We start from the raw sequence: 26340 nt of genomic DNA, 5'->3' as shown, positions 1-26340 counted from the left end.
CGCTGCTCATTTAGTTTTTATTGCTGTTTCAAATATACCGGTCATTTTTGAAACACCCTGTAGGTGCCCAGACATGACAAAAGTTTGCCCCAATTTTTCTACATCTGTTAACATAAACCGGTGTATGGATATTTTGTTTTAGATGCTTGAAATCTGATGTTTATTCAGCACGTGTGAGGAGTTTCGAATCATTCCAAGCCGTAGTGGACCATTAGCCCCTTAATGCCATGTGCTGCAAGTTTGTATCATACCTGTGCAGGTGAACTGTTTTTGAGCACAGGGCCAGTACATACAGATTACTTTTTTTAAGTTTTAATTTTTTCAGACAGTAAAATGTTAACATGGCATCTACACAAGGTGCTCGTTAGGAGCAACATGCTTAATTGAATTCTTGGTTGTGGAAAAATAAAGAAAGGTGAACATCATAAAGAGTTTTTATGTAGTGTATGGTTTTGATGCAGTTGACAGGAGTACTGTTGGGTGGCAGGTACAGAGAATTAAAAGCATCACAAAGTGCAGAAACTGAGCTCCACAATCGGGTCACATTTCAGACATCCCACCACAGCCACTGATCCTGAGAGCACAAATTGAGAGCACAAATTTGCAAGGACACCATTATTCACGCAGACCGGCATGTCGCAACTCGATGGCTGGCTCTAACAGTCATTTGCATGCCACAGGCATCGTAGCCCAGAGGATGCTACCGTTGGAGCAAAATGTCACATTTTAGGGGGCAGTGTCCAATCTGCAGGCGGACTGAGGCCACTTTGTCCTGCAAGCATAGTCCATATCAATTCAAGAATTTAGCATATGTTAAAATGAAGAACTAAGTAAAGAACACATTTTTTTGTTTCTCCAAAAAAAATTTCTGCTCCGAGATACAGTCCTCCAAAGATAACAATGCCCATACCATTCTGAACATGCAATTTTGGAAAAAATTTTAAAATTGTGTATCTCTAAAACAGTTCTAGATAATTTGTTGGTTTTTTTATTTGAAAGATAACTGCTTTATGATTACAAAGAAATCCTCCATCTGGACTTATCTGTCAATGTTCTTTTACTACAGCATTCTGAACTTTCTTTATAATCTACGGATTTTTTTTTATTTTTTCCAGTAATAGCAATCTATAAAATTTTGATTCTTTTCTTTTGTTGATTAGCACCATATAGTTCTACATTCCCTGAAAAGGAGAGCTTCCACTTTTAGGAACAGATTTTTATAAACAAATGACATTTTTGCCATACAGAAAACCTGTTTTATTATCACATTATGGCATAACAGGCTCATAAAAATCAAAACCTAGCCTTATTTAACATAATTTTAGTTTTGAAAAATGAGTAAATGACTCATTTTTCAAGTATTTTAAATGATTCCAAAATGTATGATAAAGATCCAAAGGCTTAATGGTTTCAATTTATTCAACTTCTGTGCACTCTGTTTTGTACTGAAATCAGCCAGTCAGTGAATTAAAAACGCGTTCCACTGCTTCAGTATCTTCCTTTCTTCTTCTTTTTTTCAAATGGGCCTAATTTGGACCACGCTTGCTCAGCTGTTGGGGTTTGACCTTTGCCCAGTACTGTCACATCCTCTGTTGGTATGACTCCTTCCTTTCTTCTTTCCAGGTGGTATTTTCTTCGGAGCTTTTCCTGAAACTCTCGGACTTCCTTCATAGGATGTCTCACAGGCTGTCTGTTCTGTATATCAGTTATTCCCAGCTCTTTATTGTCCTAGTCGATTTCTGTTAGGTGTGAACCTTCTTGTTTTGCCAGAAGATGAACAGACAGTTGGTCAATCTGTTTGGAGACAATCTTGCAGTGTGGCTATAGAAAGCCACCCTTCTTTTTATTGCACAGTCAGAGAGCCTCTCGGAATGTTCGTAGAGCTCTGAGTTATGCTGCTTTCTGAATTCCCCAGCTTCTTCTACTGGGCCTAGGATCTTCCTGATTATTCAGCTCTCTGAGACTGCAGACGTGTGTGCAAGTTGCGTTTGCGTGCGCGTGTGTGTGTGTGTCTACTGCTGACAAAGGCCTTAATGGCCGAAAGCTTTAATTGTGTGAATCTTTTTGTTGTGCCTATTGCAACTCAGCAGCTCCACTATATGGTGAGTAGCAACTTTCCTTCTCTGGTATTATAGGTGTAACATTTTTTAGAGAGAAGATTGCTTACAAATTACTTGTGTGACCGGTTCTAGAATATTGCTCAGCCAGTGGACTCCCTGCCGCCATTGGATAAGCAGCTGCCAGCAGCAAGTCGTGTACTCTTAGCTCACTTATTTGTTACATAGTTTAATTCTTAATTTCTTTGTGTGTTTTTGGGTATTTGCATTGTTTAATTCATAAATTTTGGTCATATTATAGTATTTGAGAGTTGTAGCATCGCGCTTTAGTACCTGAATAGTGTGAAATCGTGTAGTTTCCTTCTGCCGCCGAGCAGTGTGTCAGCAGTGTGCAAGTAGTAGCATTACTGCATTTACTAGGCAATCTTGTATTTTAATAACTGTTTAATTTTTTGTCAAATTGTTTGTGCTCTCTGTAAATTAGTTCAGACGATCTTTGCACAACAGTTTTTAGCATGGATATGGACTGCGATTGCTGTGTTCGGATGCGGGCTGAGTTGGCATCCCTTTGCTGTCAGCTTCAGGCAGTGTTGGCTTCAGTCACACAGCTTGAGGCTGTTGCCAATGGGCATTACTGTGGCGGTCCAGATTGGGGTTTGTCGGGGACGGCCAGCTCGTCCCACGCATACCCAGATCGGCCTACGGCTGTGGCTGCCCAGGATACTGCCCACATTGTGGCTGACCCCTCACCCGTGGTAGAGCGGGAGGTCATCTCAAGATGTGGCAGGGGGCGAAAGACATTCCGGAGGGCTGATGGAAGGCGTCTCCGGTTTGTCTGATGAACCGGTTTCAGGCTCTGTCTCCAGCTGATAGTGATCTTCAGTCGGACATGGCTGCTTGTCCTGTTCCAGAGGTTGCCCCTCAGTCTGCAAGATCCGGGCGGTCGCAGAGGGTGGGCTTACTGGTAGTAGGGAGCTCAAATGTCAGGTGCGTAGTGGGGCCCCTTAGGGATTTAGGGATGTGGCAGCAAGAGAGGGAAAGAAAACCAATGTGCACTCCTTGTGCATACAGGGAGGGGGGGGGGGGGGGGGGGATTCCGGATGTGGAAAAGGTCCTTCTGGATGCCAATGAAGGGTACAAGGTGCACCCATCTGCAGATGGTTGCTCATGTCAGCACCAATGATGTGTGTCGCTATGGATCGGAGGAAATGCTCTCTGGCTTCCAGCGGCTATCTGATTTGGTGAAGACTGGCAGTCTCAATAGCGGGATGAAAGCAGAGCCCACCACCTGCAGCATCGTTGACAGGATTGACTGCAGTCCTTTGATACAGAGCCGAGTGGATGGTCTGAATCAGAGGCTAAGACAATTCTGCGACCGTGTGGGCTGCAGATTCCCCGAGTTGTGCCATAGGGTGGTGGAGTTTCCGCTGGATAGGTCAGGAGTCCACTACACACAGCAGGGGGGCTACACGGGTAGCAGAGGTTGTGTGGCATGGACTGGGCGGTTTTTTAGGTTAGATGGCCTCGGGCAAGTACAGAAAGGGCTTTTCGCAGATGATGCTGTAGTATACAGAGAAGTTGCAGCATTAGAAAATTGCAGCGAAATGCAGGAAGATCTGCAGCGGATAGGTGCTTGGTGCAGGGAGTGGCAACTGACCCTTAACATAGGCAAATGTAATGTATTGCAAATACACAGAAAGAAGGATCCTTTATTGTATGATTATATGATAACGGAACAAACAATGGTAGCAGTTACTTCTGTAAAATATCTGGGAGTGTGCGTGCTGAATGATTTGAAGTGGAATGATCATATAAAATTAATTGTTGGTAACGCGGATACCAGGTTGAGGAGTCCTTAGGAAATGTAGTCCATCAACAAAGGAAGTGGCTTACAAAACACTCGTTCGACCTATACTTGAGTATTGCTCATCAGTGCGGGATCTGTATCAGGTCCGGTTGTCGGAGGAGATAGAGAAGATCCAAAGAAGAGCAGCGCATTTCGTCACAGGGTTATTTGGTGAGCGTGACAGCGTTACGGAGATGTTTAGCAAACTCAAGTGCAAACTCTGCAAGAGAAGCACTCTGCATCGCAGTGTAGCTTGCTGTACACGTTTCGAGAGGGTCCGTTTCTGGATGAGGTATCGAATAATATTGCTTCCCCCTACTTACACCTCCCGTGGAGATCACGAACGTAAAATTAAGAGAGATTCAAGAGCGAACGGAGGCTTTCTGGCAGTCATTCTTCCCACGAACCATACGCGACTGGAACAGGATAGGGAGGTAATGACAGTGGCACATAAAGTGCCCTCCGCCACACACCATTGGGCGGCTTGCACAGTATAAATGTACATGTAAATATGTGGGACTGGTACCAAATAGGATTAAAGGGAATATTGAACGTATACAGAGTAGGGCAGCAATAATAGTAATAGGTTTGTTTGATCTGTGGGAGAGTGTTACAGGGATACTAAAGGAACTGAACTGGAAGAGAAGACAGACATGAACTACCCCGAGAACTCTATTAACAAAGTTTGAAGAACACGAATTCATTACAGAAGAATAATAAACTGATAGATGCTGACCTTGGGTAAGATCAGTTTGGATTCCACAGAATTGTAGGAACATGTGAGGCACTACGGACCCAACAACATATCTTAGGAGATAGGTTAAGGAAAGGCAAACCTAGTTCATAGCATTTGTGGACTTAGAGAAAACTTTTGACAATGTTGACTGGAATACTTTCTTTGAAGTTCTGAAGATTGCAGGGGTCAAAAATACAATGACTGGAAAGCTATTTGGGTAAAAAATACAGTGAGTGAAAAGCTATTTATAACTTGAACAGAAACCAGATAGCAGTTATAATAGTTGAGGGGCATCAAAGGGAGTGAGACAGGGTTGTAGCCAAACCCCAATCTTGTTCAATCCGTACATTGAGCAGCCAGTAAAGGAAACCAAAGAAAAATTTGGAGTCTGAATTAAAGTTCAGGGAGAAGAAGTAAGAACTTTCAGTTTGCCAATGACATTGTAATTATTTCACACACAGCAAAGGACTTGGAAGAGCAGTAAAATGGAATAGACAACACCTTGAAAGGAAGATATAAGGTGAACATCAACATGAGCAAAACAAGGATAACGGAATGTAGTCTAATTAAGTCAGGTGATGCAGAAGGAATTAGATTAGGAAACAAAACATTAAAAGTGGCAGGCGAGTTTTGCCATCTGTGCAGCAAAATGAGGATATAAAATTTTTAGACTGTCAATGACAAGAGAATTGTTTCTGAAGATGAAAAATTTACTAACATTGAATATAGATTCAGGTATCAGGAAGTCTTCTCTGAAAGTATTTGTTCAGAGTGTAGTCGTGTATAGAAGTGAAATATGGACAATAAACAGTTTAGTCAAGAAGGCAATAGCACCTTTTGAAATGTGGTGGTAGACAAGAATGCTGAAAATTAGATGGCTGTATCACGTAACTAATGAGGTGGTACTGAACAGAATTTGGGAGGAAAGAAATTTTGTATCACAACATGACTAGAAGAAGAAACTGATTGATAGGATACATTCAGAGACACCAAGGGATAACCAATTTAGTACGGGAGTGAAGTGTGGGGGGTAAAAATTGTATTAGGAGACCATGAGGTGAATACAGTAAACAGATTCATAAACATGTAAGTTGCAGTAATTATTCGAAGATGAAGAGGCTGGTGCATATCAGAGTGTCATGGAGAGTGCCATCGAACCAGTCTTCACACTGTAGGCCATCACATCAATGACAACACAAATTGGGTGATCAATATGAGGTCTAGACCTATCCGCACAATTTTCATTTCTTCAGAGTACTGCCAGTGAGTGTTCAGAGAATCTAATATTTGAAAATACAAAACAATGAAATACACTGTGTATCCAGTGGTCAAACAGTTTATGAAACATTCCACAATTACTTAATGAGTACTTTAAAAGCCCATCTTGCTCAAAAGAAATATCATAAAACAAGAAAGGGTAAATTGTGGTACACCAAAGAATTGGAGAATCTAAACAATAAGCTACTACTGTTGAAGTGCCTTGGCAAAGTAAATAATTCTAATTAAATTAAGGATCTTCAAAAAAACACTAAGAAACTGTATAAGGAAGAGTTACAATTGGTGAAACAAAGATACAACACAAATCTCATAAAAATAGTTAAAACCAATGCAAAACAACCTGGTCAGTAATTAATACTGTTAAAGGTGAAGTCAGAAACTTTGATAAGACAGTCCCAATACCAGCAGATACATTCAACAAATATTTTGTAAGCTGTGCTAATGATATCAAAGAGTTTATCAGTAAACCCAATGTAACACATATAGATTATCTTAAGAGAGCAAATCTAAATCATAACAAGGCCACATCATCATTGAAACACTTCAAAGAGGTATGGCAACATGAAGTTCTTAAAATAGTCAAAGAAATGAAAAATTCATACATTAGAGATATTTTTAATATGTCAAACAATCTATTGAAAGAAATCATACATTGCAGCACCATTAACGTATTCTATAAACCTGTGGCTCATAGAAAGGGTTTTTCTTGATCCTCTCAAACTATCCAAGGCGACTCCAGTCTTTAAGAAGGGTATCAAATCAGATCCTGCAAACTACAGACCAACTTCACTAATTCCAGTACTAGGTAAAGTCTTTGAAAGCATAATATATCAGCAGATGTAGAAGTACCAAGAACTAAATGATATGTTAATTGCATCACAGATTGGCTACAGAAAAGGAAGATCAGCTATACGTGACATTTTGGCAGCATTCGAGGACCATGTTCCCACACAGGTAACCGTATGTGATCTGAGCAAGGCCTTTGACTGTGTTGACCACTCACTTTTGCTCTCTAAAATAGAGTATTATGTAATATGTGATAGAAGTTTAAAACTCATCCAATCATACCTCAATAAAAGGAAACAGGTGGTGAGTTCAGGAATTCATCTGTCAAACACACTCGAGGTTCAACACGGAGTGCCGCAAGGATCTAAATTGGGACCACTTCTCTTCCTTGTACACACAAATGACTTACCAGGAAATATAGATGTAAAGACGTATATGTATGCAGATGATACAACTTTTCTGTCTGTAAACCATGTATTTGATAACCTTGTAAGTGATACGAAATAGGCAAAATAAAATGCAACATCATGGTTTAATGCAAATGGTCTACTATTAAATCAGGAAAAGACCCAGATTATATGGTTTAGTCTATCAAAGAGTACAAAAATAGAAAAACAAAAGGTAAAGTTTTAGGTATCATACTTGACAACAGTCTAAAATAAATGAAATTATGGTGATCCAGAAGAAAGCAACCAGAGCAATGGCTAAGGTAGATAATAGGACACATTGTAAACCATTGTTCATTCAATATAGAATTTTAACAGTTATTAATTTATATATTCTTGACAGGGTTAACTACATACTTGCTGAACTACCTAATTTAAGTGTAACAAATCAAAGGCATGACTACTATACAAGCACCTGTACTTCTCTGCTGTAGCCACAAAACAGATTAGCTAAAACTACCAATAGTCATAAGTATATGGCAATTAAAATATATAACAAATTGTCTAAGAATGCATCAATCAAGCCTGACAAATAATTTAAAAAAAAATGTACATAACTTCTTGTTAACTAATCCATTCTATTCATTAGAAGAATTTTTAAAAATGCCCAATATCAACTTAAATATGTAAACATTTATTTTGTAAAATTAATAGGTTAAGTGAACTGACGAAGTCTATTGTATGTAATAATGCTCAATGACCAATAAAAACTCTGAATCTGCTAAATTCAGATTAGCCTTTTTATTGCAAGGAGTTACATAATACAGTTGATTGTCGAACAAAAACTACCTCAGAAAATGATTATTTTTGGGTACAATAAATTAAAAAGCATTGCCACATTTTAGATTCACAGCTGCCATTAAAATTCCTACACCTCGAAGGCAGCATACAACAAATGTCAAATTGGCACGACATGTATTAGGATAGGCAAATAATTTGCATTTCAATGCAACCGTACAAGACAGACATAAATAATGTTCTCTATTAACCTGAGTACAAGGACATATTACACAGGGTGTTTCTTATTCAGGAATGCCCAATTTTTCTGGTAAAAAAATATAAACAAGCAAGAGGCGTAATAGTTTGACTAACCTCAGTACAAAAGTCATACCTATTAATCAAAAGTACAGCATTACTCCACAACAGATTGCCGATTTTTACAGGCACAACTATATTCACTGTAATACTTTACTAAATAAAAATACACTCACCCTGTATGGCACTGATTTTGTGTAGCCTGTATTGGGATGCATAAGTGGAGGAAAAGCATCGTGCTCAACTACAGTCTCAACAAGTTTTGAGGGAGGATCTGTATCAACAACAGGTAAGTTTGGTGCAGGCAAATAACAGCGACGAGTGGAGAGCTTGTCTCTTGTCAGCTTATTTCCAATCATCTTTCGTTTGAAGAAGTAGCCAGAGATATTAGTCCATGGAAAATATATTTCCTGAAAATCAAAAAAACAGATGCTAAGTCGCAGTCTAGACCTAGTTATGTATATAGTAATATGCTGTTTACATTGTATATATGCTCGTGTTGTAAAGTTAGTAATGATGAAAAAATACATGAATGGATGAAAGGACCTGGTGTACTTGCTGAGAATGTAACTTTAACTGGAGATGTAACTCTGTACTATAATTATTAATAAAGTATTATCTGTAGCATCAGCCATCATCTGGGGAGCGTACATCGCAAACCGAGGGCTCAAGGATGCAACAGTTTGAAAAAAATCGAGAACTAATCACTTAAAAAGTGGCCTATTAAAAACAGCAAGAGTTACAGTACATTTTCTTTAAACTATAACTTTTTTCATTGCTGACAGATAGGCCTAATATAAAAGTCAGCTTAATTAAGACAGGCAATTTATTTTGATTCTGTAAAGCATACATGAGAAAATAGCAGCTTACGCATATAGAAATTGGTAATATCTGTTAGTTTAAAGTAGTTTCCAATGTCTGCCTCAGTAGCTGTGCAGTCAGCGCAGCAGATGGCTAACCAAAGAGGCCCAGATTCAATTCCCAGCCAGGTGCAAGATTTCCCCCACTTGGGGACTGTGTGTTGTGTTGTATTGTATCGTCATATATTGAGATGGCTGTATGGGCATGCCCCAAAAGCCAATGAATAAATTTAAAAATGAAGATTCCAATAATGTTTTGGTCCTATTTAGGAGATAAGTTAACTTAAAATAGGTTTCACAAGAGTACGTATTACCTGAAGGGGAAACAGTGACTTGATATTAAGTTTGTAGGACAGCCACAGGTCACAAGCAATAGTGTTTTCATTCTAAAATAAAAAATATTGATTTCTATTTGTGGCTGTCCTATAAACATAAAATAGGTTTTCTTGTAGAATATCTGTACATCTAAGTACTGAGATGCCAGAACTCAAAATAAAATAAAAAGTCAGAACAATGGAGATTACTACAGAATAAACATCTTGGGGGTTGTTATCATTCAGATGAACATTCTGGGAGGTACAAAGGCAAGTCATTTAATGGAGATCAATTCGTTTGAGGTCCATTGAATAATTTTCAAGGAAAATTTGGGTGTTCCTCCAGTAGTCACTTTCAGAATATGATGAGAAGTAGGTAGTAAATACAAAGTCATCATGCTCTTCACGAAAAACATGTGATCCACCAAAAATAAATATGAGAAATCTTTTTCTGGACATTTTGAACTCAAATCATTCGAACTTTAGCACAGTTCATAATAACAATCTGCAATTCATAAATGGGTCAATGCATGGAGCACAGTAACCTAACAGAAAGCAGCATTCTTACTATCCTTCGAGCACTAGCTCATTTTCCAGCAACAGTATACACATTCACACATAACTGTTATAGGTGAGTGGTTATCTTTCCCTTATTTTACGTATTGCCCCACCCAGAAATTTCCATTATTCTCATGTAGTTAATGAATACACTTCAGGGAAGCATTCTATTCCATTTATTGCCTTTTGGTGAGTGAAGTGTTTCAATGGAAAATTGCCTCTGAGAAGATTTGGTGAGCTATTGCGTTAACTGATTACTTTTATTCCCATAATATACAAATATTCTGAAATAAATACCTAACAGTGTTCTCTGAAATCAGTTAAGTTACATAAACATGAGGAACATACGCCTGAAACAGTAATCAGACAAGGAGACTTCATGTCTTTTGAAGGTGGCACCAATCAGAGTGCTAGAAGTAAACTGCTCTAGTAACAGTGAAGTTAAAAGTAGTAATAATTGCAGTTATGTAAGTCAGGAATGATTTCCAGTACAAATTTTGTAAATGATTTTTGCATGAAAAGTGCTTTAAAATTAATGTAAGACTGGTAACTGTGAACTACTTGTGGTTAAGTGAGCCATATGAAAGAAATTATTTAAAAATATGTCTGCTTGTGTCTGTGTATGTGCGGATGGATATGTGTGTGTGTGTGTGTGTGTGTGTGTGTGTGCGCGAGTGTACACCTGTCCATTTTTCCCCCTAAGGGAAGTCTTTCCGCTCCCGGGATTGGAATGACTCCTTATCCTCTCCCTTAAAACCCACATCCTTTCGTCTTTCCCTCTCCTTCCCTCTTTCCTGAAGAAGCAACCATCGGTTGCGAAAGCTAGTAATTCTGTGTGTGTGTTTGTGTGTTTTGTTCATTGTGCCTGTCTGCCGGCACTTTCCCGCTTGGTAAGTCTTGGAATCTTTGTTTTTAATAAATTATTTAAAAATTATGAAGAACTACACTGCACACAAAGTACAAACATAAATGATTAAACATTTATGTCTTAGAATGTAGAAATGGATTTCTGTTACAAATCACATGTGAATGTAGACTCTCAAGAACAAACATGAAATTTATGAAGGACAGTTCTGAAGCCATTAAAAATACAAATACAATGAAAACCTATGGATGCACAAGCATTTCACAATTTGAGTCAAACTCAATCAAGATCAAAAAGATGGAAAATAATATTCAAACAATGGAAAACCCAGGATGGAATACTGACAGTGTTATGATAAGAATAGATCGCTACTCAGCAAACAGCGCAGATGTTGATTCGCAGCAGACATAATGAAAAGACTGCTAAACATGTAAGCTTTCACTCCAAAAAGACCATGCACGCGCGCACACACACACACACACACACACACACACACACACACACACACACACACACACACACACATTCATGCAACTGAGCTGTGTTTTTGTGAATGTGTGTGTGTGTGTGTGTGTGTGTGTGTGTGTGTGTGTGTGTGTGTGTGTGTGTTTTGCCTATATCAGAAGAAGACCTTCTGGTCAAAAGTTTAATGTATTTAGTAGGTTTTCTGTCACGCCTGCCTGTGACTCAACATCTCAGCTAGAGGGTGACTAGCAACCCATCCTTTTCATAATAACGTCTAAAGAATATTCATAAATGTAAGTTTGTAGGTTTCCATGGCCAGTATCAATTTGAATAAAATCATTTTGAGTTTTAATTTGCATCATTATGAAACATCAAAACAACTAAAATGCTGATGTTTCAACCGGGTTTGAACTGGTCCTTTGCAGGTGACTAACTGCTTGATTTTGGGGATAAATCTTCCCTTACGTACTGTAAGTAATTAAGTAGATAAACAAGTCTACTCACCAAGTTGTGGCAGGAGAACACATGTATAAAATGTATTACAGTTTGCAAGCTTTTGAAATCATTTGCTCCTTCTTCTGGCAGAAGGGTTGAAGGGGAAGGAAGAGGGGTGAAGGATAAGGATTTGTGAGTTTTACTCCAAGGTTCCTATCCTTGTAATCATTCCCAGAATAAGACTTTCCCCATGCACTCACTCATTACTTCCTATTCCAGCCCTGAAGCAATACAATATTAAGTGTATTGATGTTGCCAACTGAAATCACTAATACTAGATTAGGTTGCAGGGCCTGATGGAATCCCTGCCTTAGTGTACACAGAATTTGCTGCTGAGTTAATGTTATTTCACCATAATACGCATAGTCCCTCCCTCCCAACTACCACCCACCCCCACAAAAAAATAAATGTCCATTGATTCAAAGAAAGCACAAATTACAACTGTCCAAACGATGGATAACAGAAATGATCCACAAAACTGTCATCTGATATCCATCTGTTATAGAATCCTGAACATATCATGAACTGAAACATAATGAAATATCTTGAACAGAATGGCCTACTTCATGCAAAAGAGGATGAATTTCATAAACACTGATATTCAAAACCTGACTTGCACTTTTCTCATCATAGATCAAGACAATCAGTTGCATTCAATACTTCTTACTTCTGAAATGTATTTGACTCAGTACCACGCAAACAATTATTAACCAAGTGTATTACGTTTGTGACTGGATTGGGAATGTCTTGGTATGTCAGACACAGCATGTCAGCTTGGATGGAAAGTGGAAATAACTTCATGCATGTCCCCGGCAAGTATGTTGGGATCCTAAGTGTTCATATCATATATTAGCGACCTGGCCGACAGGTCAGACTTTCTGCATATGATTCAGTTACCTTTAGGATAATAGTTGCACAAACATCCAGACAGATCTTGATAAGATTTATAAATGGTGTGACAGATGTCAGCTTGTTTTAAATGTTCAAAAACATAAAAATAAAGCATTTCATTTCATATACCCATGGTAACAGTTTTGACGATTCACAATTAGAGTCAGTCAACTAATGCAAATACCTGTATGTAGAAATTTGTAGGGATTTCAAATTGAATGACATATAGACTCAGGCATAAGTAACACAGGTGACAGAATTTGGTTTGCTGGCAGGAGACTAGGAAAATGCGGCCAGTCTGCAATAGACTGCTTAAGAATCATTTTTGTGCTCCACCTAAGATTATTATTCAAATGTGTGGGACCCCATATTAAACATGATTAACAGGAGATACTGAACATACACAAAGAAGAACAGGAGGAATGGTCAGAGGTTTGTTTGGCTCATCGTATACTTCCATAGAAACATGGAAAATGCTGAGTAGATCGAAATTGGAGGTAGATGCCAATCATTCCATTGCAAAGTTTCAACAATCATTATTATGTGATGTCTCTTCACATGTCGTATAATAATACGAAATGCATTTTGCATTGAATGGGGGCAAATTATAACTGGTCTGCTGTTATTACATGGAATAAAATCATGAAAACTCTAGTCGTAAAAACTGCCACGTTTGACATAGTTTCTCTTCCAGACCTATATTTAATAGTTAATGGCATCTGCACACTATTTCTAAATGTATTCGTGTACTTACTGCTAAAATAAAGCAGTTGGTCAAAGAAAGATTATTCTTCACAAATGCGCATTAAAAAGATGTACTGTATCAAATATTTGGAAGACATACTGTTTACTAAGTAACATGGCAACACAGACGTCGCGTCAACAAATTCATTGATGGAGCAGTGCAGCAAATGTTTCTCCTCATTTACAGCGTTATAAGCGCACACATATACATAACAATCGCGAATGCTATGCACGAGTGATATTACGCCTGTCTGACTGGAACATAGAATACAAAACTACGATCTATCAGTGTGTGCTCTCACTATCATTCGTCAATCGAAGAACTATCTTGGCTTAACTTTTGATTGACAGATTGTATAAAGTTAAATCGCTCCCAAAATAACATGTAGCGTAGCCATATTTTGTACGGCTGTAACCTACATTTCTTCTCAATTCCTCTGCATGAAACCTACCACCAGTAACTTAATTGATGATACAGACCAATTAAGAGCGTGAATATCAGACTAAAATATATTTCGCTGTCAGGTTGAACTCGGGCTTGTACAACATACAATATAGGCTACATGAGTTTTATGAGTAGATTTCTTCCTAAAAGAATTCTGTTCCCAAATATCGCGCCCAAGAGACGAGACAATTACTTTTATTAACAAGATTATGTAGACCGGCTGTTAAAATGGGTTACCTCTACACTTTCTTCCTATATAACTGATACTACTTGTGAAATTAGTGAAATCTGCATCAGATCAGAGACTAGAATTTATTTTATTTTTTTAGGATACGTAAACGTTTCTACACGAGAGAAGCAGTCCCACTATCACTGATTGTACCTGTTAAAAGACTAGCTATGCTCTTCTCTTAGATTAAATTTACCCAGCTGCATCACACAAAAGGCGCAGATTCAGATCAGAATCTGTATTATATTCAAGCTCATAAATACACAGTACCATACGCTTTACCAATATACGGTACCGGTACTTCCCTGATGGTTACAGAAATTTTCTTTTGTGCTTGTTGATGACTCAGTATGCTTTATAAATGTTTTTATTCCATCGCTCAACGTATTCAGTCTCCAGTCATAACAGTTTTACATGTCTCATAAAAATATATTCTGTTTAAGAGGAGACGGAAGGCAAACGTGCTCAAAACATCTATTTTTAAATTTTTGCGTACCGGTATTTGAAATGTCCGCTATTTCCTGCGTAAAACAGTTTTTGTTTCATATAAATACGAAAATTTTTTCGTGAGGTATCATGGTTTTCCTGACGCTCTGGCATCTAAACGCCACGCCTTCGTTTTTGTATCCCTTGTACGGTATTTCCTGCTTCTATTGTTTTACCGTGTCAGGTTTCCTACTCTCTTTCTAGTATCTACACTCATAGTCCCAATCGTGTTTTCATTTCTTTCGGGCACTTTTGATAGTACGAGTGAAGTAAGTGTTGATTTGTATTTCCTCTGGATTCGCACGTTTTCATAAAAATGCCACGAATAAAGATATTCTCGTCTAAATTAAAACTCACATAAAATAAATATGTGCATGTAAATTAGGTTACTGGGTCAAAGGAACCAAAAATATTAAACTACAGCGTAGTTTACATTACGACACTAGGTGCAAGCAACTGCGTTACCAGCCACTGCGCATGCGCGCCGTGCGGTTGCGCAACTAGTAGGTGAAACTAAACAGTTTCGGCTTGTTCTAACTTGGCGACAGTAGATGCATGAGTTTTGAGGTTATGTGTGTTCGTAGAGTGTAGGCAAACTGAAATATGAAGTGGAGAACGGAGAATAATGTTCAGTTTTTGGATATCTATGCTTTGCGTAGGTGTTTGTGGGATTTCAGTGATGCTGATTACAAAAATAAGCAACAAATTGCTGCTCCTGAGACCGTCATCTGAGATCAGAACATAGATAGTTTGACAATATCTGGGTTGCAGTGCAAAATTTATTGAGTTAGGAGCACATATCCAACTAAATTAAGAAAAATACAAGCAAATGTAATTCTAGCTGTATAAATTCTCTTGTCTACAAGACTAAAATTCCATCGTTCGTTGGCCCACCTTTTTTTAAAGGAATATTGTTGACAGGAGGGAAGGCTACACAAATCAAGAAGCCACATTCTTTATTCAATATTCATCTATTTGAAACGTCGCAGCAGTGATCCTCATTCACAAATGTTTGAATTTTGAAATATTGCCACTGTACAGATCGATCTTCAAGAGAGTAGTTTGCAAACCATTCTCTTCTTAATGCGACCTGCTTCGAATAATTTCTGCTGTTAATGTTAGTAATTAATACTGTTAGTAATTATTGGTGTTAATGGAAAAGCGTCATCACCAACTAAAACCGCATCTTATAGCACGCCAAGTTTTCTCGATTGTAATGCATGCAGTGTGATATGTAATTTCAGTTACGGCGACAGTGCTTCATGCATTGCAATTTCTTTATTCCTTATCGCACGATTATTTAGAAGAAACGTTAACAGTTCTGGTGACATTCTAAGATAATTAAAAGAGCTTCTTGGGTCTTCCATTACAAATTATTTCAGTAAGGATGCTGAGCAACCGAGCTGACGTCTTTTCTCCATCCAGTCACGAATCCAAACTTGTTTCTTATCTTTTCTTATGCAGCGATTCCACGCAACAAGCTTTCAACACCATCATAACTCCGACGTGCAGCCGTCAAACCTTTCATTTCAGACATTACTAACTTTCATTTCACACACAGTTCAGGAACCCACAAAACGACGAAACTGAAGTATATACTGGTTTCACCGTGTCTACACTCAAATATGAAACCATTTGCGTACAACTCATTCTACGCATAACGAGTGGCGCAACCCAATGTCGCCGTGTAAACTAGGCATAAAGACAGTCAGCACCTCAAGAAAGAAACCGCAGTGTCTTCGAGGAGTTTCCTCCCAGTCAGCTTGTGGAGATGAACACACATTTGGAAATATTGTGGTTAACCGTAGTATGTTCTGTGATTTCATTCCCAAAAATACTGTGTGCAGACTATGTGGTGGTATCATGGAGGTAAGAATTCTTACCTCCATGGGTGGTATCATATCCTTGGAAGAGAATCAGTGTCATAGCAAAGGGATTGTGTCAAACCTGATTCTGAACTGTACAAAATGTGGTGCAGTTGCTATAACAATGACATAGAAATGGCAAATAGAAATTTGTATTGGAATAACACAGGTTGATGGCCTCAGATCTACAGGGAAAGGGATGGATGCGAGTAAATTCTTATGTACATTACTTGATGTTCCAAATCCACCTACAAAAAAGTTATTGGAACTGCTGTCGCTGAAGTCTGTAACATTTCAATGAAGGAAGCAGGTAAAGAAGCACTCAAGGAAAGTGGTGGCAGTGAAAGTGGTGATATTTGTGCATGTTTTGATAGTAGCTGACAAGAACGAGCCCACACTTCATTAAATGATGTTGGCACTGCTACATCATTTGATATAGGCAAGGTAATTGATGTAGAGATTATAAGCAAATACTGTAAACCTTGTGGCAGTGAAACTGAAACAGTGGATGAACATAACTGTCAGTTGAATTATACTGGTCCAAGTGGTGAGATGGAAGTAGCAAGAGTTTTCAGGATTTCTAGTCATTCAGTGGCAAACAGAGCTGTCAGGCAGACAGTATTTAGGGGACAGTGGCTGCAAGGCTTATGACTATTTGTTTAGAACAACCCTCTAGTCCTAATGTCACAGTGTCTAAATAAAAACGCATTGGGAGTGTCCAGGAGACAATGGGGTCCAGGTTGAGAAGAGTATTAAAAGAGAAGTCAAAAATAGTAGTGATATATTACAGAATTATTATGGCTTGGCCATAAGAAGAAGCGCTGCGAATTAAAAAAAAAAAAAAAAAAACATGAAAAAACCTGCATGGGCAGTCTTTTTCCATAAGCTTCCCACAAATGAAAATCCTCAGCACTGTCTTTGCCTGAATGATCCTGAAACTTGGTGTAAGTACAGGAGCAGTGCAAAATATAAAAACAAACATTCTTGACTACAGGAGTAATGAATTAAATTGAATCTATATTTAGAGATCTTTGTAAATTACTTTGTTGAAGGAATATCTCTATGGGAAAAAGCATAATTTAAACAGATGTGTGAATACTCTCATTTGGATCTGGTTACTGTAATCTGTATTTGTTCAGACTATAACTCTCAAATATTGTGTTCAAGATTATGTTTCATGCTTCAGTGATGGAGTAACAAGGAAACTGGATGTTTTGGAAGTATTGGGCATAAAATCTGGTGGAAATACTGAAAAATCGTTGGTGCAAATAGGTAAAAAATAGAATCTGCAAAGCAGAAATTACTAATTTAAAATGCACAAAAGAAGCGAGATGGAAAAGAAGAGGGACCAAGAGAAGGGAAGGGGATCAGTATAATTTAGTGGTAAGTGTACTGAAATTGAAATACTAAACTTTAAATTCATTTTTCTCAAAAGTATTTTTTTTTTTACTTTCAGGTACCACTATTTTCTAAACTAACTGGGTCGGGAATAAGAAATTAGCTCAATTTGTACTCAGTATGGTAATAAGTTATTACTAGTAAACTGAGAACCACTGACCCAGCAGACTGTTTTATAACAATTAATGTATTTCGAAAAGCGAAATTATATTAGTTAAAGAATTTAAAAAATCTTTAAATCCATAAGAGGTATTTTGTTTATTTTAGTTGTAAATGCAAGGCTATATGTTATACGCATTCACTATTTTAACACTTACAGTTCTTTTGAAAAGTGTACCTGGTGAAAGGGTGAGACAGAGCTGGCAGAAAAGGCATAAAAAATAAATTCCATCTCCCCTTAAATTCCATTCCCATTAACTCTAATTTTACTTGAAGGTCAAGATTCATTTCTATCAGGTTACCTTTAAAACAAGACTAGCGGAAGCTCTTGAGGTTAATGTTTTAGTGTTTCTATATAATAACCACAACAGTGTAATCAGATCGACTTTAAGAATCTACTACAAAAGATAGAAACCAGTGATTTTCATAGTATCAACACGTGACTATACTCACCTGGCTTGAGAGAACACCTGGCTGTGCATGTTCTACCATTCTGAAAAAAGCTGCTAAACATGTGTTTTGCTTGCCAACCCCCATAATGATTACTCGTTCTCATTTCAGTTGCATTCTTTGTAATTGTTTGTTTACATTTTTTATATTTACAGCTGGAATTAGCTAATTTTTTATGTAGTGTCTGCTATCAACTAGATTTATGTTGGAGTAATTATTTAGAGATAAAGAGGTGTGCACAGGATACAGCAGTGTGGAAAGCTGTATCAAAGCAGTCTTCAGACTGAAGGTCACATCAACAGCACTGTTATGGTGACCACGGACACTGGTTAAATATTCTGCTTTTCCTTGTCCATTACGTTAGTCTTAAAGAAACGAGACACCCCAAAAAGTAAATACACGGCAAAAAATTGTGTGTAAATTAGCTTTGCAAACATCAGTGGTCAGTATGTATGTGGGTTCACTAGCCATTCCCAGTACAAATATGGAACTTGAAGATGTAAAGAAAACCTATAAATCTTGAAGGAAGAGGTGTTGATGAATCTATGATTATTCCACAAAAATTTCCACTGGACTAGCACCTAAACTAAAACTTTAAAACAAATCAATTTTTCATGGAATGTGATGAGAATTCTGGTTGCAAATACATGTAACAAATCAAAAATATTCATGCTTCGACTTTCTAAAATATACAATGCAGATTCCTCTTCCTAATGCTCCTTGTACAGTGTGTGAAATTCCCCTTGTAATGGTCGCCTAGTCATAGATATTGCTAATTGCTGTAATCACACTATTTCACTCCCATTTACGGAGCTTGTTAGCACTTGATGTTAGGTTGGCGCCATTAAAATGCATTGTAGTAATCGCTTCTGCTTGCTGGATCGCTGCTGTGTCTCGATGTTGATGCTGGCTCTAAATCTGGTTGTCTAGGGGTAAAAATATGAGGTCCTGTGCTTTTTATGTGCTTTTGATGATAAATAACAAGCGAAACCAACAAATATGTATGTAAACTTCAAATATTTATTACTCTGGTGGCCATCTTAATTCCACTGCCCACAGAAGACAATGACACAACACAAAGTAGTACTTCTTTTACATGTTCTTTGCATTGTTTATCCAACTCAAACAATAACGCACATAATACACACTTTACCAAAGTGACATTCCGACTGCGCCCCCGACCCTTCTTGCTGCTTCTATTTATAACATTGCCAAAGAACTGCTAGAAAGATATATAGTTTATAAGTCACATGTACATCTGTTATCATAATTTCTGCAGAAAAGTTATTAATTTACATCGAGTGACATAATTTAACACGCCATTAAAATGACAAACAGATTTGTTGACTTGACAGAATAATCCTTTGTTACAAAAGGCCGTTTTTTAGAAGTTTGTCAATTGACTTCTCTAATTTGCATAAATAAGTAAATAACATGAATTATTAAGAATTACATTGGTTTTCGTCTAAAATAGGATTGAATACGTGAATACTGAGTGAAAACACTCTTAGTGAACAAATAGGTTTCACTGGGTGATTTTTATTTAAGGAGATCCAAAATACCTAAGTTGGCCACTATTTTTCAGACTTCATATGAATTATTTAAGATGAACTTAGTGTTTTTACATGATGACATTTGCTGTACCAGTGATCAAGTCATATTAACTTTTGTGTGGATCAGTTATTCAATATAATTTAATGGGATGACTGTTTATGGGGACATGTTATGCAATCATTGTTAACACACACAATAACTTTTCTATAATCATAAATACTCGTTAAACAGGTTGAATTTGAAGGGTATCGCATACTTCGCTAAAGTAAAGCCTTTAATATGTTCCGTTACACCCTTCTGCAGCACGTAATGACATTTTTTGGCCCCACATTACTTTTTTGTGCTGTTTTGCACTTCTGTCTTACTTATGTAATACACAAGCTATCCCTGCAAGCTGGTAACTATTTGAGTCCAATAAATGTCATTTTCATTCAAGTGCGCACTTGACCATCCGTGTACATAAGCTACCACGTTGTGTATGTACAAGAAGCACATAAAAATAGTCGAAAATCATCTTGCAAAGATCGCAGTTCCCGCGAAACAGCAGTTGAGGACAGCATTGCGAGCTTAGATCACATAATTTGAACTAACTTGACATGTCGTGACGTGATGGGCAGTGCGAATATACCATGTCATGACGGATCTATGACATGACAGTGTCATTGTGGATTGCCATTACTTCTATAATGAGTTCACACAGATGTGTTACAACAAAACTAGCAAAAGCACGGCCTCTTTCAGTCAAGCGAAAGTTCTTAAGTATAACGAAATGTAATTAGCGTCATATATTTAAAAAAATGATTCAAATGTCTCTGAGCACTATGGGACTTAACATCTGAGGTCATCAGTCCCCTAGAATGTAAGACTACTTAAACCTAACAAACCTAAGGACATCACACATATCCATGCCCGAGGCAGAATTTGAACCTGCGACCGTAGCAGTTGCGGGGTTCCGGACTGAAGCGCCTAGAACCGCACGGCCACCACGGCGGGCGTCATATTTTCCCCTTCACCAGCAATCAGCCATTATAGTATACACACTAATTTGTGTAACGCATATAGATAACAAAGGGACCAAAATGACGAAAAGAACACGAATTTTATAGCTACGAATATGCAGCCGTATTCTACTAGGACATAGAGTTCTGTGTCAGCAATTCACCTGTTTTTGCAGCCAGACATATATAGCAGCTAGTCACGTGACGCTGGTTTCCAGGAGTAAATGTCAGGCCAGGCAGCCAGGCGTTTTACTGGCGCAAGACACTCCCCACAAACACTGTGGGTCACTTTACAAATGCAGCTAATGTGTAACGCAGAGCAGTGTTGGAAGTGGTAATCAGGAGGTATGACGGAAATTCGAGATTCTCCGTTGGTAGCTTATTTTAAATGATCAATGAGTAAGCTATAGCAGATGGCGCGTCTCGGCCTGAATTTAAAAACATACCGTAAGCAAACCACAACTTCGTGATGAACAATGTATCCGAGAAAATGGCGGTCAGCAATCTGTGGAAAAACTAAAATTATGACCATTTTATTCACAATGACTAAATCTAAGTTCTAGAGTGACCTTAAGATGGAAAATATTGTTTCAGCACTAAAAACAAGCTGTAATTTCTCGCTGTCATCGGTTACCTGATACTATCCCATCACTGGCTACACGAGCTGCCATGTTACCAACTGATGAACACTTCTCATTGGCACTTGGCTGCAAATTATAGGCGACACACGAAGATTCCAGACGGAAATGAAGAAAAATAAGAGAATAAAAAAAAATCAATGTGATGATGAAACTAACACATTAAAGTGTTAGAAACAGAAATACATTTAACTAATTAATTGAAAAAAAGACTTTCTTGATTAGATTCAGAAATTTAAAAAATCACTGCATTTGACAGAATTCAAAGCTACACCCATTTAAATAGAACGTTGCTATGTCAAAACACCGAGTTAAGTAGTTATATTTATGACTGTGCTGACCCAGTCACAGAGATGAATTGCACCTTTCAAAAATTTGGCTTTACAGAATGTTGTGCAAAGCTTATCTAATGTACACCAATAGTATCTTGTGCAAGAAGTATCCAGTAATGTTCGGTTAGTGCTGCATATGAAATGTGTGCATTTCTTTCGCATCATTACACCTGTATTTGTATGTGTGTGTAGGTGTGTTGTTTTTGGTGTGGCTGTCATGTGTGATGAAATACGAAACAGAAGTGCCTGGAATATGACTTGAGATCCAGCCAGACACATCAAAAAAGAAAATCAGACAAGGAGCTGGAATTGAACTGGCCAACTGTTGGGCAGTCTAACGATGGCAAACGGTTCGAGCATAACATTGAGTGCTCTGATTTGAGGAAACCAGCACCGGTGTATGAAGTGTCAACTACCATGTAATTTTAATCTGACTATAGACATTGAGTATGAACGTAGATGTGGACAGACGGATGTATCAACTTATGACAGAGTTGCACTGTTGTTTGTTTATAGCAGCAAGGGGTCTAAAACACAACTGAGGTGGACAAGATCTTGTTTATGGCCTCCCAGGTCACCAGATCTCACAACTACCGATTTTTTTGTGGTGGTACTTAAAAGACATAATCTTTGTCTCACTTATGGCAGTTACTTTTCAGTATCTGAAAATCGAATCGTTGAAGCCACTGATTCAATAAAGGCGATCTGTTCATTCATGTGTGGACTGAAATGGACTACCATTTTGATGTTTCTCAGATTAACGGTATGGTACAATGTCTGTGCAAACATAGAACATTGAATCTTCCCCTATCAAATCACATGCACATTGTGTTTCTGTCTTTCACAATTTGTCTGTAATAAGCAGCTGAAATCTGTTCTTTACCTTGAATCACCATGCATATCTATACAAAACACTGGACCAATTTCAACCACATTTTGTACACACATCCCTTCCTATTAGGCAACAATCGCTGTGGGGGTAAGGCCCACTAACCCAACACAGTTCAGGAGATATGATGCCGTATCAATTCATAATAAATTTTGCAGACAGCATCCACATACGATGCGAAATGCACCTGAAGATTATATTGAAAGAGAACTTAAATTCATTTCTTTGAGTGAAGAAAAAGATTTTGAACTTTCAGTAGTAGGGCTAAAAGAACAAAATATACTTAAAAAACTTTGTACTTCACTTATATACACTGAAGCGCCAAAGAAACTGGTATAGGCATGTGTATTCAAATACGGAGATATGTAAACAGGCAGAATAAGGCGCTGCAGTCGGCAACGCCTACATGACAAGAAGTGTCTGGTGCAGTTGTTAGATTGGTTACCGCTGCAACAATGGTAAGTTAGAAATATTTAAGTGAGTTTGAATTTGTTGTTATAGTCGGTGCATGATCGATGGGACACAGCGAACCCTAGGTAGCGATGAAGTGGGAATTTTCCCATATGACCATTTCATGAGTGAACTGTGAATATCACTTTACTGGTAAAACGTAAAATCTTCGACATTGCTGTGACCAGAAAAAGGTCCTGCAAGAACAGGATCAATGACGACTGAAGTGAATCGTTCAACGTGACAGAAGTGCAACCCTTCCACAAATTGCTGCATATTTCAATGCTGGGCCATCAACAAATGTCAGCGTGCAAACCATTCAATGAAACATCATCTACATGGGCTATCAGAGCTGAAGGCTGACTCATGTACCCTTGATGACTGCATGGCACATATCTTTACGCCTCGCCTGGGCCCATTAACACTAACATTTGGACTGTTGGTGCATGGAAACATGTTGCCTGTGTGTAATATCTAAAAAACAAGCCTCCAATATCATACCTTTTTATTTTTTTCTCGTCATTAATTTGTATGAATGTTTTCTTTCCTTCTTGAATAATAAGAAACTTGTACATTGCCGCAAAAGATGGAAAAGGTAAGTTTTTAAAATTGTCTTTGTAAAAGAATAGCAATGTCTGGAGAATACTCAATTTTTGTAACAACTTTTGTTTCAGTCTCACTTGACAGTACTTAGGTTTAAGATCTCACATAAAAAGGATGGGTAATTTTTACTCGTGTGTCAACAATGTGTGTATATTCGTTCATAAGTATGACTTTTGACTGCAGTCATAAGAAGAGGCAGTAATATCTTCCTTTCTGCAAGACATCTTAAAATATATATGTGCTATCAGACTGTACGAGGTGCATTCAAGTTCTAAGGCCTCCGATTTCTTTTCTAATTAACTAATCACCTGAAATCGATGAAACTGGTGTTACTTCTCGACGTAATCGCCCTGCAGACGTACACATTTTTCACAACGCTGACGCCATGATTCCATGGCAGGGGCGAAGGCTTCTTTAGGAGTCTGTTTTGACCACTGGAAAATCGCTGAGGCAATAGTAGCACGGCTGGTAAATGTGCGGCCACGGAGAGTGTCTTTCATTGTTGGAAAAAGCCAAAAGTCACTAGGAGCCAAGTCAGGAGAGTAGGGAGCACTTGTTGTTATTACGAAGAAACTATTGCATAACGTTAGCTCGATGTGCGGGTGCGTTGTCTTGGTGAAACAGCACACGTGCAGCCCTTCCCGGACGTTTTTGCTGCAGTGCAGGAAGGAATTTCTTCTTCAAAACATTTTCGTAGGATGCACCTGTTACCGTAGTGCCCTTTGGAACGCAATGGGTAAGGATTACGCCCTAGCTGTCCCAGAACATGGACACCATCATTTTTTCAGCACTGGCAGTTACCCGAAATTCTTTTGCTGGCGATGAATCTGTGTGCTTCCATTGAGCTGACTGGCGCTTTGCTTCAGGATAGAAAAATGGCATCCACGTCTCATACACATCACGTCACAACCAAGGAAAAGAAAGTCCCATTCATGCTGTCGTTGCGCGGCAACATTGCTTGGCAACATGCCACACGGGCAGCCATGCGGTCGTCCGTCAGCATTCGTGGCACCCACCTGGATGACACTTTTCGCATACTGTCGCACCCATGAACGCACTTTCGACACATCCATAATTCCATCACCACATGTCTCCTTCAACTGTCGATGAATTTCAATTGGTTTTACACCACGCAAATTCAGAAAACGAATGATTGCACGCTGTTTAAATAAGGGAAACGTCGCCATTTTAAGTATTTAAAACAGTTCTCATTCTCGCCGCTGGTGGTAAAGTTCCATCTGCCGTAAGGTGCTGCCATCTCTGGGACGTATTGACTATGAACGCGGCTTCATTTTAAAACAATGCGCATGTTTATATCTCTTTCCATTCCGGAGGAAAAAAAATCGGAGGCCTTAGAACTTGAATGCATCTTGTATGATTGGCAACCACAGAAAATTAGAGGTAAATTAATGATATCAACTTAACCTAATAGTAACTTCTATTAAATCTAAAAAATTGTCCTATATACATTTTTTCTTTTTATGACTTCAGAATTCTCTTTGTGCTAGCTGTGCGGATGCCTCCCAGCACATTTATCCCAAAACCGACCAACAGACTAACACAACTGGCAACAAAGTCATAGCTAAACTTGTACAGACCTTTTCTAGCGAATGTTAAATGAACATAGGCAAAAATTTTGTCATTATTGTGTAACAGAAAAACCAATTTTTGTCTATTCTCTTACTGCGTGAATATGAGTGCAACAAAATCCATTTTATATGAAAGCGAGGAACATAATGTAAAAAGCGAGGTGCAGAGAATTTAAAAGACCAATTTATCCACCAACAGGAGACATAAGTGAGGTACTTGACTACTCAGAAAAGGTTCGAAATTTCTGCAATAGCTTGGATGATTACACTTGTCGTAGTTAGCTTTCTTTCCTTTTTCTTTATCGTTTTCCTAGTAGAAAATCTACTAGCTGAAAGGACTTAAAAATCTAAGGAAATTTCAATCATTTGTGTCGTAATACTTTCCGACAAACTGACAAGAATTTATCGAAATGCGATTTCACAGGAAATTGCAGGTTTCAGGTGCAAGATTAATTACATAACAATTTTTCTACCGATTTTTATTAATTATTTGGTAATTGGTAACACAATAAAAATAGCTGAACAAAAATTATCCAATACAGAAGGTGCAATCGGCCAAGATGGTGGTGATTTGCACGAACAGATAAATGAAAACGAAGCGCCAACCGCGCAGCTAGCACAAAGCCGACATAAATCAGAGATAGGTGTCATAGAAGTAACAAATGAGAGCACAGACAATGAAGATAACATTATGACTATCGATGAGGCTGTTCAGGTTAGTAACTTGAGCACAAAATGTAACGATTTGTCATAAGGTTTTTCAGATTTCAAAACAGAACGAAAACAGGTGTTGGAAGATTTACAATACAGTGTCACACCAAAATTCAATGATCTGACACAAAATCTGCACACAGAGATATGTGAAAATTTAAAAGAAAT

The 26340-nt window shown here is 38.1% G+C and overlaps 1 protein-coding gene across 1 annotated transcript in view; it reads right to left on the bottom strand.

Moving 5' to 3' along the window:
* The window catches only part of LOC126336262 (dynein axonemal heavy chain 3), a 1127841-nt gene extending 1114277 nt beyond the window's left edge, over positions 1–13564 (bottom strand). The window contains exons 1-2 of the mRNA XM_049999758.1: positions 13387–13564; positions 8361–8594 (exon numbers count right to left, since the gene is read on the bottom strand). Coding sequence (XP_049855715.1) covers positions 8361–8543 — 183 coding nt within the window. The 5' untranslated portion in view covers positions 8544–8594; positions 13387–13564. The remainder of the gene's footprint in view (positions 1–8360; positions 8595–13386) is intronic.
* Between the last annotated feature and the right edge of the window lie 12776 nt (positions 13565–26340).

The sequence above is a fragment of the Schistocerca gregaria genome, chromosome 2 (genome assembly GCF_023897955.1).
Source record: "Schistocerca gregaria isolate iqSchGreg1 chromosome 2, iqSchGreg1.2, whole genome shotgun sequence".
Lineage (NCBI taxonomy): Eukaryota > Metazoa > Arthropoda > Insecta > Orthoptera > Acrididae > Schistocerca > Schistocerca gregaria.
This window is presented reverse-complemented; position numbering and strand designations above follow the sequence as displayed.